This window comes from Drosophila biarmipes, chromosome 3L (genome assembly GCF_025231255.1).
Source record: "Drosophila biarmipes strain raj3 chromosome 3L, RU_DBia_V1.1, whole genome shotgun sequence".
Taxonomy (NCBI): Eukaryota; Metazoa; Arthropoda; class Insecta; order Diptera; family Drosophilidae; genus Drosophila; species Drosophila biarmipes.
The window spans coordinates 13,399,921-13,415,398 of NC_066613.1; the positions used below are offsets into that span (position 1 = coordinate 13,399,921).

Below are 15,478 nucleotides of genomic sequence, written 5' to 3' on the forward strand. Positions count from 1 at the left end.
ACTGCGATGATGATGTGATGATGTTATTAGGAGCAGGCCCGTTTGTCTCTCAGACAGAACGACGGCAAGATTGCGATCTCAACGGCCTAACTCCAGTTTATGAATTTTGTAGTTATTTTTGTATTTTTTGTTGGCTTTCGTACACCTAATTGATTTAATAATCAAGGTTTTACAGCGGCCTCTCCGAATTTTCGTATCGTTTCAGGTCTCCAAAGAGCTTGGCGAGTGGAGACTGCGCTCACCGCCACCACGAGTGCCGAACGCCGGGAGAAACCACTTTTTCTTGGCGCCGCGACTTCAGTTTGAATTCGTCGCTCGGTCGGTGTGGTTCGGTTCGGTTCGCTGTCGCTGTCGCATTCGAGGGTGAGTGTGAGTACTCACTGAGTGCCATGACTACCGAGTAGTGAGTGCCGAGCACTGAGTACTGAGTGATTTAGTGCGCAGGCGTCGCGTTCGAGATGCTGGGATAATGCAATGCTGATGTGAAAAGTTCATTCCCCAAATAAAAGTCCGGTCTAAAAGTGTGCAAGAAGTAAAATGTAGCCTGGCCCAGAGCAAAACAAAAGGAGCCACAAAAGAGATAAAACTCTGCGAATACGGGTTTCGTTCTTATCGCGCGTTCTTCTCGGTGTTGTATTTTATTTTTTTGCTGCCCAAGTGCTTGACCATCAAAAGAACCTTTGCACACACTCACACGAACACAGTGCCAGATCCTTAGGCCTCAGCTTGGCGTTATTTTTAGACGGCTAACACAAAAATCTGGGAAAGCCAGGCCAGAGCGGCCAAGAAACCGAGAAACCGCCAGCAGAAAGGCAACCGAAATGGGCACCAAGTCACCCGGTGGTCCACAGCGCTGCCGTCTGATCTTGCAGCGCTGCCTGGCCATTCAGCTGACCAAGCCCGGCCACACGCCCGAGGACTTTTGGATGTACGACTCGGGATATATGATATTTCAGGTGAGTTTCGATTGGTGCACAAAGAGAAAATGTAGGGAAAATATTATAAACTAAATGGAGAGTTGATAAGTGCTTCATAACTCAAGAGCTCCCAATAGTTTAGATTAAAGTATCAACGCTTTCAAGGAACACCCACAGTTGAATAGAACATTTTACAAATTAGGATCTTTGTCACAAAAATTCCCCAACTCATTGCAATTTCAACAGAAAAATGTTCTTGTCAACTTCTAAATCTTCAGAGATTTATGTGACACCGCCACATGCAAATGCCTCAGAAATAAGTTGTGCTTTGTGTATAATTACAGACCATAAAATACTCAACATTGTATTTGTGGTTTTAAAAAACTAAAATGCAACCTGAAGAAAGGGGTTTTTTAAGAAAGTGCAAATATTTTGCCAGAGGATTAATTATCAGGTTGTTACAGAAAGAATTTTTATAAGTCTTGAAGATTCTTCTGCAACACCTTTAGCGAAATTATACAACAATGATCTCAATATAGTGTTAAATTAAAGTGCTCTAATCGAGTTTTAAATGGTTAAATATGTGGGAGTATCTTGGAAATTCTTTTCAAATTCTTTTAAATTCTCAAGCCCTTCCTAGGGTATTTCTCTGAGTGTGGCCCCCGCGTTGCTTTCAGCTTCTTCTGCTTTTAATGTGCAAGGAACTGGTTTGCGAACTGGTTGTCCAGTTTGAACTGCAAAAAGTGCGTGAGGCCGAGCGAGGGAGAGGGCGACAGCAGGCCAGAAAGAGACAGCCCGTGGAGGCGAGGTGACGATGGACTGATACTCCCGCTCAAGGTCGCCGTGGTGGGGTTTCGGGTGGCAGGGCGGTGGCGGTGCGGTGGCGGTGCCGTTTCCCTTTATTCGCGACCACTTCCCATGAAAATAAATGGCCCGAAACGAGCCGGGGGAACGAATCCCCCTAACAGGTTGCCCGGTTCCGTTCTGCAGGGCGTCATCTAGACTAGACCCAGACTGCCACAAATATTGCGCTGCACTTGCCACAGCCGTATTGCACTTGCAACATTTGCCATTTTCGTGGCCCTTTCTTTATTACCCGCCGCCCTTGTTATTGATGACATTCGAAAAGAAGCCAAAGTCTCCGAAACTTTTGGCCAGGAAGCCGTTTGCGTCCCCTAGATAATACCCCGAAATACTTGTGTGTGGGTATAAATAACTTATGAGTTCATGGAACCCTTAGGCAGCCGATCGAAGTTGTTCATTTGGTAGCATTTCGATGATATTTCAACTCGTTCCGCAGCGGCTGAAAGAGAATTTAAATTTTAAATCAATCCTTTTGTTGCGGCCGCTGCTTCCGATGTTTTCTGAGCTTTTTCGGTTGCTGATTTTTATTGTTGTTCTTTCCATTGTTTATTGCACAAATTGCCCCTCGAGGTGACGTCACTGCCGGCCTGACAAGTTCAAGTTTGAAGTGTTAATTGCTGTTGTGCCACATGATGAGTAAAAATGGGGAAACTTCGAATGGTTTAGCTAATGGTTTTGCATACCTTTATGACGCCAGTGCCTTTGATATTTTTACAGACTTATAGCTGGAATTTAAAGTGAGAGAACTATAAACAAATTTTGTTATATAGAAATATAATTATTATAGAAGATAAAGAACGTTTCAAAATTAAACTAGCAAGATTGGAATATATTAAAATACATTTAATGCTATCCTCCAGGAATTTTAAAAGGGATATTTTATTATTAAAACAACTCCTTTAGATGCCAATCAAGAGAACTCCATTTTCTTACTAGTCCAATATACCCATTTGGTATTTACAAGATATATTTTTGGTTTTTAGGGGACATAATCCACCAACACCTCTCTGTGAATCACTTAATTTACTCACAATGCAGGCTAATTTCAATTTAATTGCTGGGCTGCCAAAAGTGAGGAACATGAAAAGGCAGCGCCGCTTTTTGTCTTTTATATTTTTGTCAAGCTCAATTTCAGTTGTTCTCGTTTGTGTTGTTTAGTGCTGTTTTTCTTTTCCCTTTTTTTTGCAAAGCTATTGGGTTTGCATTTTGCATACTAAAAAGTGTCGCATAAACATTCCCTTGAGTCGATTTTTCAGTTTTTGTTTGTTGTATATGTGGAAGGCACAACATAACAATCGCTGGGCACTCAGTTGCGGGCTTTTCGAATGAGTTTCTGAGTCTCGAGCTGGGCTAATTAATATTACGTGCCTCTGGTCGGTCTGTAAAGTTTAGCCGAAGATAAGAACCAATGCGGAGCGTGCCCTGAATAGAACTATGAACTACATAAACGAGGGGCAGGCACACGATGATTTAGGGGCCAAAAGCATTTAGGGCAGAGCAGGCATGAAAAGTGCGTGAACTGATGGAGAAAATGCGGAGATCATGAATGGGGAAATGCTCAGTGATGAATGGGGAAGCCGAAAGAATTCGACCCGGGCTACGATAATGCAGCCGAGTATTTTATCGTAAATTTCCGCGCTCAATGAAGTGTGAATTATGTAGATTGAGGTGCCGGCGCCTCGAGTTGAGGAAGGGAAATGTACGCCCTAGGGCGGGTCTTCGGCACAACCATCGACCATATCGGATGGGCAAGAGTTTCCGGTGTGGTTGCTCAAGTTTTAGGGCGTGCCATAATTTAAAAACTTTTTGTAGCCACTGAGAATCGCTTACGAGACAATTCGGGAAGGTTAAAGATTCAGAATGGAGGTACAGCTCTTCTTATTACTAAATGAGCCTAGGAAAAAAGATATTTATTAAGCCCATAAAAAGAGCACAGTAGCACATTATATAAATTGCTAAAAACCTTGAGGGCCTCACCGAATTACGTGTAAAATCAGATATGCGACTTCTGGAGTTCTAAATGGCAGTGTCAATGCTAAGAGCGTTTTTATGATCTCTAAAAACATATTTATCTCTCGGACAATTTAATTTCTTTTCGTTTTGGATGAATGTATTTAGAACATTTTGAAGCTCATTAAAGCTATACCATTCCACAACGAGCAACTACCAGTTTTGCCTGGCTTTCAAATAAGCCATATTAATTTGTAAGCAAAAACAAACATTTTGACACTAACTAAAATTTTACAGTCGCACGTAAACATAAAAACATCGATAAATCATAAGGAAGTCTTTGTTATTTGTGCCATACATTTGTTACTTTCCTAACGACCATATGAAGAAACGCAATGAATATAATTAAAGCGGCGAAAAGCATATATTTTTAGCAATAATAAATGCGCTGAAAACAGACAAAGCCCATAAAGTTTCTCCTATTTGAGCGCTGAGTTCGGGCCCTCGTCGCCGTTTTCCCAGTAAAGCTCTAAATGTCAGTTCCACCGGGGAGGAAACTGATTTAAGGCCGCAATGGCAGACTCAATTTCCAGGCATTTAAAATCTGTTTTTATTATTTGCGCAAATTTGTCAGGCGTGCGGCGTGGTTTGGAGCTTGGACTTTGGCAAAAAAAACCGCAGAAAAACTAAAAAATTAAGAAAAAACTAAGGTAACGAACAACAAACAGGCGAAGACCGACTTGACTCCAAACTCTGATCTCCTGAATGCCCCGAGCTGATCTCTGAACTGTTTCGTTGTTTCGCTGTTGTTTTATTTGGCTGTTGCTATTTGCTGTTTTTCTGTCTTTCTGTGCCGTGTTTAGTGTTCGGTTTCAGTGTTTAGTGTCTCGCTGCACGCAAATGACTTCACCTAAATCAACTTGTTTTAGTTGTGCTTTCGGTGCTCCGAGCCAAATTAATAAGCCTGCAACAAGTTTTGAAATAGCTCAACGGATGCGAACCGATTGCGTCATGTCTAGAGCGCGGGAGTTTCTTTCTGCCAACCTGAGAACCGCCCGAGCCTGAGATTTGCAAGGCAGGTCCATAAAATCGCATACAAAACTATAAAACCCAAATGAACTGCGGGCAAAACTGGCTCTGGTAGTATCACCGAGAAATGGAAAGTCTGGGAACGGAATTGCTTGATCGGGCTAGAATGAAGGCGAACCTGTGATCGTTAGGAAACAAAGTCGGTTGGGAAAGGAAGGTTGAGTCGGACACGTTGAGGTTGAGATGGTGATATGGCCTACAATGTGATATCCTTCACAAGCTTATGGGATTTGACTGGCGAATCATTAATCTCATAGCATCTGTCATATTTTGTTTTTCATGTTTTACAATGTGATATCACCATGCAAAATAATAAATGATGATCAAAAATATTTTTAAAGTTGTTATTAAGTTATTGTCTCAATTCTGTTTTTAAAACAGAAAAATTCCATAACAAAGACTTATTAGGTACAATAAAAGTTAAATATAATTTTCAAAGTAAGCTTCATAATTTCAATATAATTATAATATTAATAATATAATATTAAGAGTTATACCACTTTTCTTAATCAAGATTATTTTCAATACCAACTGACTTGACTGAGTGCAATTAAAAAGCAATTATTTATTTGTCATCTTATTAAGTGGCACATTTTATAGCCTATTGATTACGGGCACTTCCTCTCGTAATTTAAAAATCTTTTTGCTGCAGAACTCCATCTCCAGAATCAATTTACTCGGGCTGCACAGTAACATTCACCGGTTAGGATGGTAGGCACAAGACTTGCGAGCTTGGGAACTCCGAGACTCCGATACTGTTCAAATACAATTTCATGCAATCACAGGGAAAATAAAGAGGGAAAAAAGAGCCAAGCAAATTGATTTATCGGCACGCGGCTCCTACAGTCGCGGAGAAAGAAAGCAGATTTGAATTGTTATTAACCCCCTTGCCCGTGCCACAACTTCGATGGGTTTGATTGGGCTTAATGAAATTGAATCGATGGTGCAATCGTTTAAGCGCAAATTTACTTTTTGTCGTCAGTGGGTTTAATTGGCTGGCGTGCGCCTTATGATTGCTTTCCATTAATTTCGATTGCAATCATCGCCGACTAATTTGATTGACAAACATTGAGCTGAGTCGGCTTGCCCCTCCACCTGCCGCCTTTGGTTGCCCCTTCGATTGCATAATTTCTTCGACAAGGTCGCCCGGGGCCATTGGTGTCCAGTGGCAAGCAACTTCAGTTCAAGTTGAAGCTCTCGTTTCTCCTTTATTTATTTATTTGTCTTCGGTCACGCCAGGGGACTGAGATTGCAGCACCAGCCAAAAAACATGAAAAGCCAAACACTGGCCCACGTACTTGTAGTTCAATCTTCATGCTTCTCGCCGCGTCTGTGAGATCATGTTTATTTGGGAGCTGAAGCTATATTTTTGGAAGTCGTAAATAAAGAAGGCAAACGAATATGAAATTATTGTAATTTTACTTTAATGGATTCAAAACAAGTGCGAGGAAATCGATCATGAGGTGATAAGAAATGATTGACTAAAAAGTGATATTAATCCTTTATAAAACTAAAATATTGTAAAGAAAATTGAGGTTCCCCTGTAAATTATTCTTTTTGGATTATAGAACAAAATTGATTTACTATTTAAGATAGTATGTCATCTTAATTAATCTAGAAATCGATGTAATTAATGAAGATCTGGCTGATTCACCAAGATACATTCTCTGTTGTGAGCTTCCGCGTGAAAACTGAATTTCTCAACCTATTACAACTGAAACTGGCTAAGTTAAATTGAATAACCTACCCAAAAGTAATTACTCCATAATGATCCTATCCTCAAGCAGGGCTTAAATTGAGCTGTACTAAGGCAGTAATTAAAGCCCAGCTTAAAGCATTTTCACAATACACTCAGGCCCCTTGGGCAATCCGATTCTCATTAGTAACTTTGACAGCCATTTCGCGAAACTTGGTGGGCAATCTCTTGGATGAATACCCCCTGATCGCATGATTTGCCAGATTGATTGAATGACAAGGTTTGTACAGTACAGTATGGGTAGTATGCTGCATTTAAAGCGAGTTGCGTGCTAAATGCTAGACACACTCATAGATACGGCGTTTAACTACCTGCAAGTGAATGACAGACACCGCAGTCGCAGTACAAAGGCCCCAAATAGACCCCGATGCCCCCTGTGTTCATTTTGGCCAGACATTTCAGCAAGTGCCAGCGAAGCTTCAACGCCGAAATACAAAAGGCAGCAACAATAACAATAAATGCACTAACAATGAAAGCAAAGCACACAAAAAATACGAAAAAAACTGCAGAACCGACTACAGGTGCAGTGGTAAATCCAGATATTGGATGGCACGGGGGGCCCTGGGGTAGAATTGGAGCTGACTGCAGCCGGATTGTTCCCACAGTGCTCCCAGACGCCTTCGTCACCAGCGTCGCCGCCCGTCAACCTCTAATAGACTTTTCACGCTTCGGTTTTAAATTGAGGTGCTGATTTTTACAGCCGATACCTTTATATTCATCTATGTATATGGTATAGTATGTAACTGCAGAGCGTATGGATATGCATGCCCACTGTTTGTGGTGCCAAGAAGTATTTGTGTTTATGTAAATAGAACGTTTCTTGATTCAAGAACTAGAACTGAAAAGAGTTGTATTTATGCTGTGCGCATGTGCCTTGCCGATCTTGTTTATCTTACACGACTAACAGGTTCACTTTGCTTTCGTATTTGGGCCTACTGGTGGGTTTTCTTTAAGTAAGTAAACCTTAACTTCTTTAAAACATGTTTAATATTTATAAATGAACCTATTAACATGTTCTTTTAGAGCCACAATCAATGTTTTAGGGGTAACACATCGGATAACATATGACATTGATTGGGAAAGCCCCGCGTTGGGCGCCAAATATTCTTATTCTTATGAATCTCTAAAAATAATGTATTATTTCCTATATTTTTACAACTATTTAAAGAGCATTTTCCCCAATTGCAGTCAAAATATCAGGTATCCTAAGGTCTATAGCATCTCATATGTTTTCCTCCATTTCCCTTTTAGGTTTTACTTTTTAGAAGTTTTAGCAATTGCAAAACTTTTTCCCACAAAACGGGCATATTTATAGGAAAGAGTTTTAGAGAGTTTTTTAGCCTTTCCAGTTGAAAGTTTTTATTATTAATTGCAACAAAAATAGCGACCGCAATGGGCTGCCAAAAAGTTGAAATAGTTGCAGATGCGATGCCTTGCTAGATATCCAGGCCGCAATCCATGGGATCTGTTTTTGTTTGGCAGGCAGAAAGGCTTGCCGTCGTGACAGGACTTTTGCCAACAGCTGTTCGTACATACTACTTGTGTGTATTTTGCCCGGGGAAAACTAATAAAACAAATCGCATGTTTAGCCAAGAGTAGTAGATATCTTGGTCATTGAACCTGGCATCCTGGCAACCCTCGAAAGCTGACCAAAGTCAATGCCTGGGGGTGGCGCGCCCCCCAAATCCGATTTGGAATTTTAAGTGCAGTGCAAATCGAGTTCGAGTCCGAGAAAAACGCAGTCAGTCAGCCGTACACATCATATTCAGAGCGAAGGGATGGGCCTTGGTAATTCAGCCGAGGAAGTGGGCGTCACTCGGACATGGCCGTGCAATTTGTATCCTTATCAGGACTAGCCGCATTGATTGGAACGCTGTTCGTCCCGTAAGTACAGGACGCCGGGGCTTCCGACAGGCACTACGGTTTATGGACTCAACCCCCGGCTTTGTCTGGCACTTGACCAGAGCCAAATAAACAATGATGACAGGGATAAGGCACAAACAAAGGAGCTGCAGCTGTCCTGGGGCGCTCATGTACAAGTTATGGACGTGAGAAATCCTCAAATAATTGGAAACGAGCTGGAAGTGTAGAGGAATACGAAGCGTAATCCTAAAAGTAATCAACGGGGAATAAAAGATTAAATAAATTGCATGGCCAGACACTGTAATAATTAACTCAGTTAGTCTTCGCCTGGCTTTGAACTCCCAAAGTTATCATTAACTCCTAGCACAAATGGGAAATAAAATATTAAATTATTAAATAATGAGCTATTAAACTAATTAGCAACCTATAATTTGCTCGTTGCGGAACGGTTTAACACGAACTTTGACGATGAAAAATAATCAAAGCAATATTTTAAGACCATTAAGAAGCCATAAATTACGGTATAAATGCTATCGTAATAAAAAGCAAGCTGAAATTTCTTCAACGAAGAACATTTTGAACTTTGAGGAAGAAAAACCATTATGATGGTTTTGTACAACCATTAATATTATGAATTATGTAATTATTGGTCATCAATCGTCATCTTGAATGCCCCTGCAAAACTGGAAAAAGTCTTGCCATAAAAATGATTAGATAAGTTGCCCTTTAAAGACTAATTTTTCCCATGATAGATATCAAATCGTTTAATATAAAATTAACGATTTTACTGCGCTTTAAACCGATTCCCAGGCAATAGAGGCGTTTCCAAAAAACATAAACAACCGAATATTTAATACGACCTCGACCTGGGCATCATTTTAAAATATAGCTATGGTAGATATTTATAGTTCCAATTAAGTTTATCTGTAACTAAAATACTCACCCCTAGTCATGGATTATGTCCCATATTAACGTTTTAAATCCCTGTTTTGCATGATCTTGGAGAAATGCAAAACATTTTCATTTTTAAACCCGGTTGCTTGCTGAATTAAATGGCGCCTTTTAAAGTCAAATGAAGGGTCCGCCAAACGAAAACGGCAAAATATGTGGTAGGGGCAGAAAAAAATCACAAAGAGCCCAAAAACGTTTTGACTTGTGCCTAAGAGCTGCGGTCTTGACTCGTAGCTGCAACTTGATGTTGGCTGGTGGAAAGGTCAAGGATTATTATACTTCATCATAACTCTATTAAGCCCCAAGTCCGCAGCGGTTGGCAATCTCCGGCTTACGGGCTGCCTGACTGCGCATTTGTTTGTATATTGTTATTATCTTTTTATGCGGCACACACGAGAGATCTACAACGGCAGCAACTGTTGCAGCACAGCAGCAACATCAGTGGTACGGCAGCAGCATCGGCAGTTCAGCGGCAACCTCCCCACATGAGGCCGCCTGCCAACTCGCGGCTCGATTCACAAACTCCACTCCAACTCCCGGTGATAGTTTTGTCTTTGAGCATTACTTTTGTGGGAGTTTTGTTGTTTAGTTTTCTATTACATGAAATTAAGTAAAAGTCCCAAAACGAAAGCCGCCACCCGAAACAACGAAAAAACCAAGCCAAACCAAAAAAAATATAATAATAAAAGACATGAAACGACATCAAGAGCAGCCAAAAAGCGAAACTTCAACTTCAAATTCAGCCCGCGGTGAAAATGACTTTCATACGCGCGACTCACAGGTCGGCGTGAGCATTTGATTTGATTATTAAAAGTTTTGCATTACTTCCGAGAAACGAGAGACGCAGACACCTCGCAGCGCAGGTCCCAAACCAGATCCCTTTGATCGATGGAAAGCCTCCATAAGTAGGCTGTTGCTGACTGTCTCTGGCATTTTGTCTCGTGTCTTACAGTGATGCAGCACTATAATTATGGTCTTGGTTGCGGGATGAGCTGCACTCTGGGAAAAGGTCTTGTAAATAGCAAAGCAGTGCTTACAATTTTCGAAAAGATTAGATCTTGGGTAATCGAACTCTGAGTTCCTGAGATATAAGCATCGTATTCGTCTTCATTCGCATTACACTTTTATATGTTTCTATTTAAATTATAGTATTACCTAGCCAACACTAATTTGTAGTGTTGTGCAGTAAACCATTTTTAAATCAGCAGTCCACAAGTTTCTAAGCTGTGTGTATAGCATCTTGTTTTGCGTATACTCTGCCGTCACACGCACAGAATGCAATCGTGAAAATCACATATTTTTGTTAGAAAACACATTGGTGGTGTTCCAAAAGCTAATTTTTTAAATGTAAAAGTTTATTATTTTGTATAAATCTCATTTTCTTATATTGATTTAAGTATGAGTATTCCGCTTAGAAACATAAATTGTGATAATCCAAAAATGTAAGCAAAAATTTAAAAATTCATTTCACCGCTATCGCTTTTATTATATCAACTAGAAAATTATCTCGAAATATCACCAAATTCCTAGAAACTTTTTTTTTAACTCATAGTTTCTCCCAGTGCACGTTGAGCGCCATCTGGCGGCGCGTGACAGCCGAAGCCAAAGCAAAAGCCTGACGGGCAGGCAATGACGAGTTAATTTCTTCGCCTTCTCATGCATTAATTGAGCGGCCCCGGGCGGAAGGTTGGTCTGGGCATGGATGGGCATCTTAGCCATCGAGATGGAGGCGGAGATGCAGGGAGGGCGAGAGTCATCCATCTTATATAAGCGGCATACCAGAGCCAGGCGACATTAAAGCCCAAGAGGAGTGACCACAAGAAATGGCAATACCTGGGGGAGATGGGAGATGCCCACCCCGGGATTCCCTCGATGGCCCATCGACACAAAAGGTCAAATCGCTCAAACTGGATGATGTTCATTAGCGACACAGAAAGCCACAGAGCGTGAAACTCCGGCGGCTACATCGATCTCTTGGCCTTTCTTTGCCCATCGTCCCAGTCCTCCCTCATCCTCGATCCCTTTGGCTCCATTGTCCATGGCTCTCTGCTGTGACTCTCGACCCTTTTTGTCCGTGTTTACATCAAAAACGTGCCTCAAGTGTTCCTGTCACTGCACAAATTGGACATTTATTTGCTGCCCCAGTCACCACTTTTCCGCACCCCTCCCACTTTTCTCTTATTTCTTTCTGCCTGTGCAGCCTTTCCATGGAAACCTCTTGGCCAGAACGTGTTAAGGATTTCGTTTCGTTGCGATTCGATTCGGTTTTGGTAGCCCCAAAATAAATTCCCAGCAATGAGACAGCGGCTTTGGGTTTTTGGTTTAACTTTTTTTCGGCTTTTATTTTCGTGGCGCCACCCCATCCCTGGCCTCTTTATGCAGGGGCGTGGCAGCGATCCGCTTTAGCTAATTGACGGTTGGCAGCCATCAGGTTAAAGCCGCTGCAGCAGCGGTTGCCGCTTGCAACGCCCACAGATGGATAGCTCTTTAAGCCAGACAGCACCACACCAATTATGCCACGCGGTGCTCTGCAATTTGTCAATTAGCTGATGAGATGCAGACTCCCACTGGAAATGGATGTAAGGACCAGTAGAGACACCCCCTTTGTCTGCTCTGTTGGGTTTCCTCAAAGGGTTGTTCACTCTTAAGGTATTTCCAGGTTTAATGCATTTCGGTTATTGTGTTAAAAAATGGGAAAATATTAAGAAGAAAATGGGTTTCTTTTATTAAAAGTAATTTTAGATTTATTTGTTGTTATGAATTTTTATTATATCAGTACGCGATTATTTATTGGAGAGTCCTTCCTATCATCGTTTTTATATATATTTTTTTTTCTTTAAAGGCACTTTTCTTTTTTATTAGTAACCATTTACTGACCTTTGTTTTTTGTTTTCCATTTTTTTTGCAGAACTTCCTGGCTGCAAATGCGCAATGCTGGTGGAACGGGCCTTTGACTGCTGCCACGAGGGCGTTAAAGTACGCAGGACATGTGGCGCCCGGAATGCTGCTGGTTACGGCCGAGCCCTGTGCCCTGGAGGTCCTGCGTGGAGCCTTCGCCCGCAGTGTCCTGAAACCGCCAGCCACTTATGTAATCAGCTCAGTGGGTAAGTTTCCCCCCAGATCATAGCAAACATAGAAATTTTTTAATTTCGGGAAGGTTAGTCAAAATTCACAAATGTTTTGAGGGGAGAAAGGGGCAGTGCAATGGATGATTCAGGCCAAGAGAAGTTCGTTTCTGGTTCGCGATACGATCGCCAAAGGGAATTGACCAAAAGGCGGCTACTTTTCTGGGCGAGACGTCTTCAGTTGATGCCTCATGAGGTGGAAAAGATGTCGGATGGGGAGCTCAATCAGAGATGGCAAATCATTAAAAGGGAGGAAGACACTTTTGACAATAGACAGGCCTTGTTTGATCGCTGGAAACAGCTGCATGAGCTGAGATACCTTATGTACGAGGAGCAGAAAAAGTACAACGAGCGCTATGGTCTCGATGGAGCCTCCATCTGGTGTATTCTGGCCATGGCCCAGCAGGACCTGGAAAGGAAACTCCAAATAGATCGTTTACGCGGCAGTTGCCAGCGTTTTCCCTCGCCCATGTGCCTCATGGAGGAGGAACGACAGAGCGGAGGCAAGCAACTTCGACTGGAACCCCTAAAGTCCATCCTCATTGGTTATGAGTCCGATTCAGAGGATGAGCTTAAACTGAAGAAGGTCACTCGCTATATACCTACAAGGTGGTCAAAACAGGGAAACTATGAGCACCTGAATTCCAAACCAGAAATCCACGATTACTGTAAAGAACCCATTGAGGAATGTGAAGTAAATTTGTCAAAGAAAAAATGCAATCTTTTTGGTAAAAGTGAAGACTCCTTTAAAAGCCTTCGGGAGCCTCCTACAAATCTGGGCTTCTGCCCTCTTTGCGCCGAAAGACACCTGCGATTGCCGCCTCGCTTCTGACCAGGTGAAAATAAATCAAAGAGCCCAAGACCTGTATTGAGCCCTGTCCACTTTGTTTTCAATATATTAAAATACACAGAGGGAAAAGAGTTGTTTCCAGGAATTTAATATACCCCCAAAGATAAACACATAACATTTCTGTTCTTTACTATAAAATCAAGAATACTTTCCTCAAGTCCATAAATACAAAGCATTTTTCCTGCCCAGACCGTTGTTTTTCATATTTTTCCTGTGCAATCGCAGCGACATGCACTTCATCAAATATTGATGTGTCTGGCCTGGGTTTATGGTCTCTGGTGTGCTCCTCTGTGCCTCGTTAGCTGTCAATTAAGTGGACACCTGTGCAGTTAATGCGATGCTGCCGTTGCCCATTTCCCATTTTCCACCTTTTTTCACCATCTCCCCTCCAGTTTTTCACACTTACCACTGGAAGGGGGGAGGGGCCAAAAAGTCCATTGAATTGATAAATGACCGGCCAGCCGGAGATCGTCGAAGTTGTGGAAACTCTGCGGCCTTTGGCGAACTCTGTTTGGGAATTAATAAGCTGCGATTTGTGGCCACAACTCGTTGCAATATATTTATTTTCTTGGACCAGGGGGCAGTTGTGGGCTGTCGGCTTATCTCTGTGAAATTCAATTGAGGAAATATCGCTGCACAAACAAAGAGCTGCCTTCAAACACACGCAAAGAACTGCAGACTGAGTGCAACATGTGGTGTGTGGCCTGCAGAATCCGCTCCATGTTTGCTAATTAACAACTGCAATGGCGTAGAACCCATTAACTGTTAATTACCATAAACACGACAATTCCATTGGCAAACAAGGAGACCGGACAATGCGAACCCATTAGATACATTCTCGAAGTCCTCGGGATGCGCAGGAAAATGCAATGCCAAAGGTGTTGAAAATATCACAAGAGCACTCTAATAAAATTTGTTTTTATTTTATATTAGACAATTTGGGAACTATTAATGATACCAAGTAGCTATATAATTGTGTTTTGTTTCAAATGGTTAAAAATATGTCACATAAAATATTTGTTCCATTTTTATAATATTTCTTAAGAGTTAAGCGTGTTCTATTTTTTCTGAATTTTGTTTATGATTTATAAAAATCCAATTAGCTATGATTAGAATTATGTTTGGGATTTTCAAATGGTTAAAAATATGTGATAAAGAATATTTTTTGATGAATTTTTTAGGAGTTAGATTAATTAGAGTTTAGTGTGTTCTATTTTTTCTGCATTTTGCTTATGATTTATATAAATCATGAATAAATTCCAAACGATGTATTTATTGAAACAGACATCAACTATACCCATAAATATTGCCTTTATTTCTGCCAAATTCATTTCAAGAGGCACTTCACCAGTGATTTATTATATATGTTGTGACCACACATTGTCGGCCAGTTTTATGGGCAATGTTTCACAATTAACCAGTCTTTTAAAATGTATTCGCTTTAAATAAAAATAATATAAGAGACTGGCAGCTGGGGAATTGCCAATATGCATTAAATTCAAGCGCAGTCATAAATAATTGCCGCTTGTTTGGTCGCCACTTAATATACTTTAACATTTTACAACTCTTTGGAGTTTAACCAACTGTAAAGTTTTGACAAGGAGTCAGTTTTAATGCTTTAAAGACTCTTCGGGAGTTTTCTATCGTCAGTCATTTCTGCAAGAAGTAGCTGACATTTATGCCATAGAGGAAGAGATTTATTACTTGCCGTTGCAAATTGTTGGCAAACAATTACAGAACGTTGGTTAAATCGCATTTAACCGTTGCGAAGTGGGAAATAAAAGCAGCCATTGAAATGGCAGTAACAATAACAATATAACAAACAACACATTGCATGCAAAACAATCAATCAACGGCAATTTCTCGCTCAATTAGACAGCAAACATGCCAAATAAATGCAAAAGAAACGAAGAAAAGCGAATTAAATTCAGCTTCGTGTTAAAGAGCCAACTTCGAGGCTGCAGTTTTAGTGGGTGGGAAAAGCAGGGGGCAGCGGGGCGGGGTCGGGGGAAAATTGTTGGAAAATCAGAGGAAAATGCCGTCGCTTGCCGCTTGGCAATTTGACAGCGGAATATCGGTGGAAGCGCCAGAGAAGCAAAACTAGACAAATGGC

At 41.3% G+C, this 15,478-nt stretch overlaps 2 protein-coding genes across 2 annotated transcripts in view; both read left to right on the forward strand.

Moving 5' to 3' along the window:
• LOC108028268 (uncharacterized) overlaps window positions 1-15,478 on the forward strand; it is a 61,964-nt gene that overhangs the window by 34,206 nt on the left and 12,280 nt on the right. Inside the window, exons 3-4 of the mRNA XM_017099965.3 lie at window positions 206-956; window positions 12,299-12,494. Coding sequence (XP_016955454.1) covers window positions 822-956; window positions 12,299-12,494 — 331 coding nt within the window. The 5' untranslated portion in view covers window positions 206-821. The remainder of the gene's footprint in view (window positions 1-205; window positions 957-12,298; window positions 12,495-15,478) is intronic.
• Window positions 12,514-13,550, forward strand: LOC108028269 (uncharacterized). Its single transcript, XM_017099966.3, has one exon. The coding sequence runs from the start codon at window positions 12,595-12,597 to the stop codon at window positions 13,345-13,347; it is 753 nt and encodes a 250-aa protein (XP_016955455.1). The 5' UTR covers window positions 12,514-12,594; the 3' UTR covers window positions 13,348-13,550.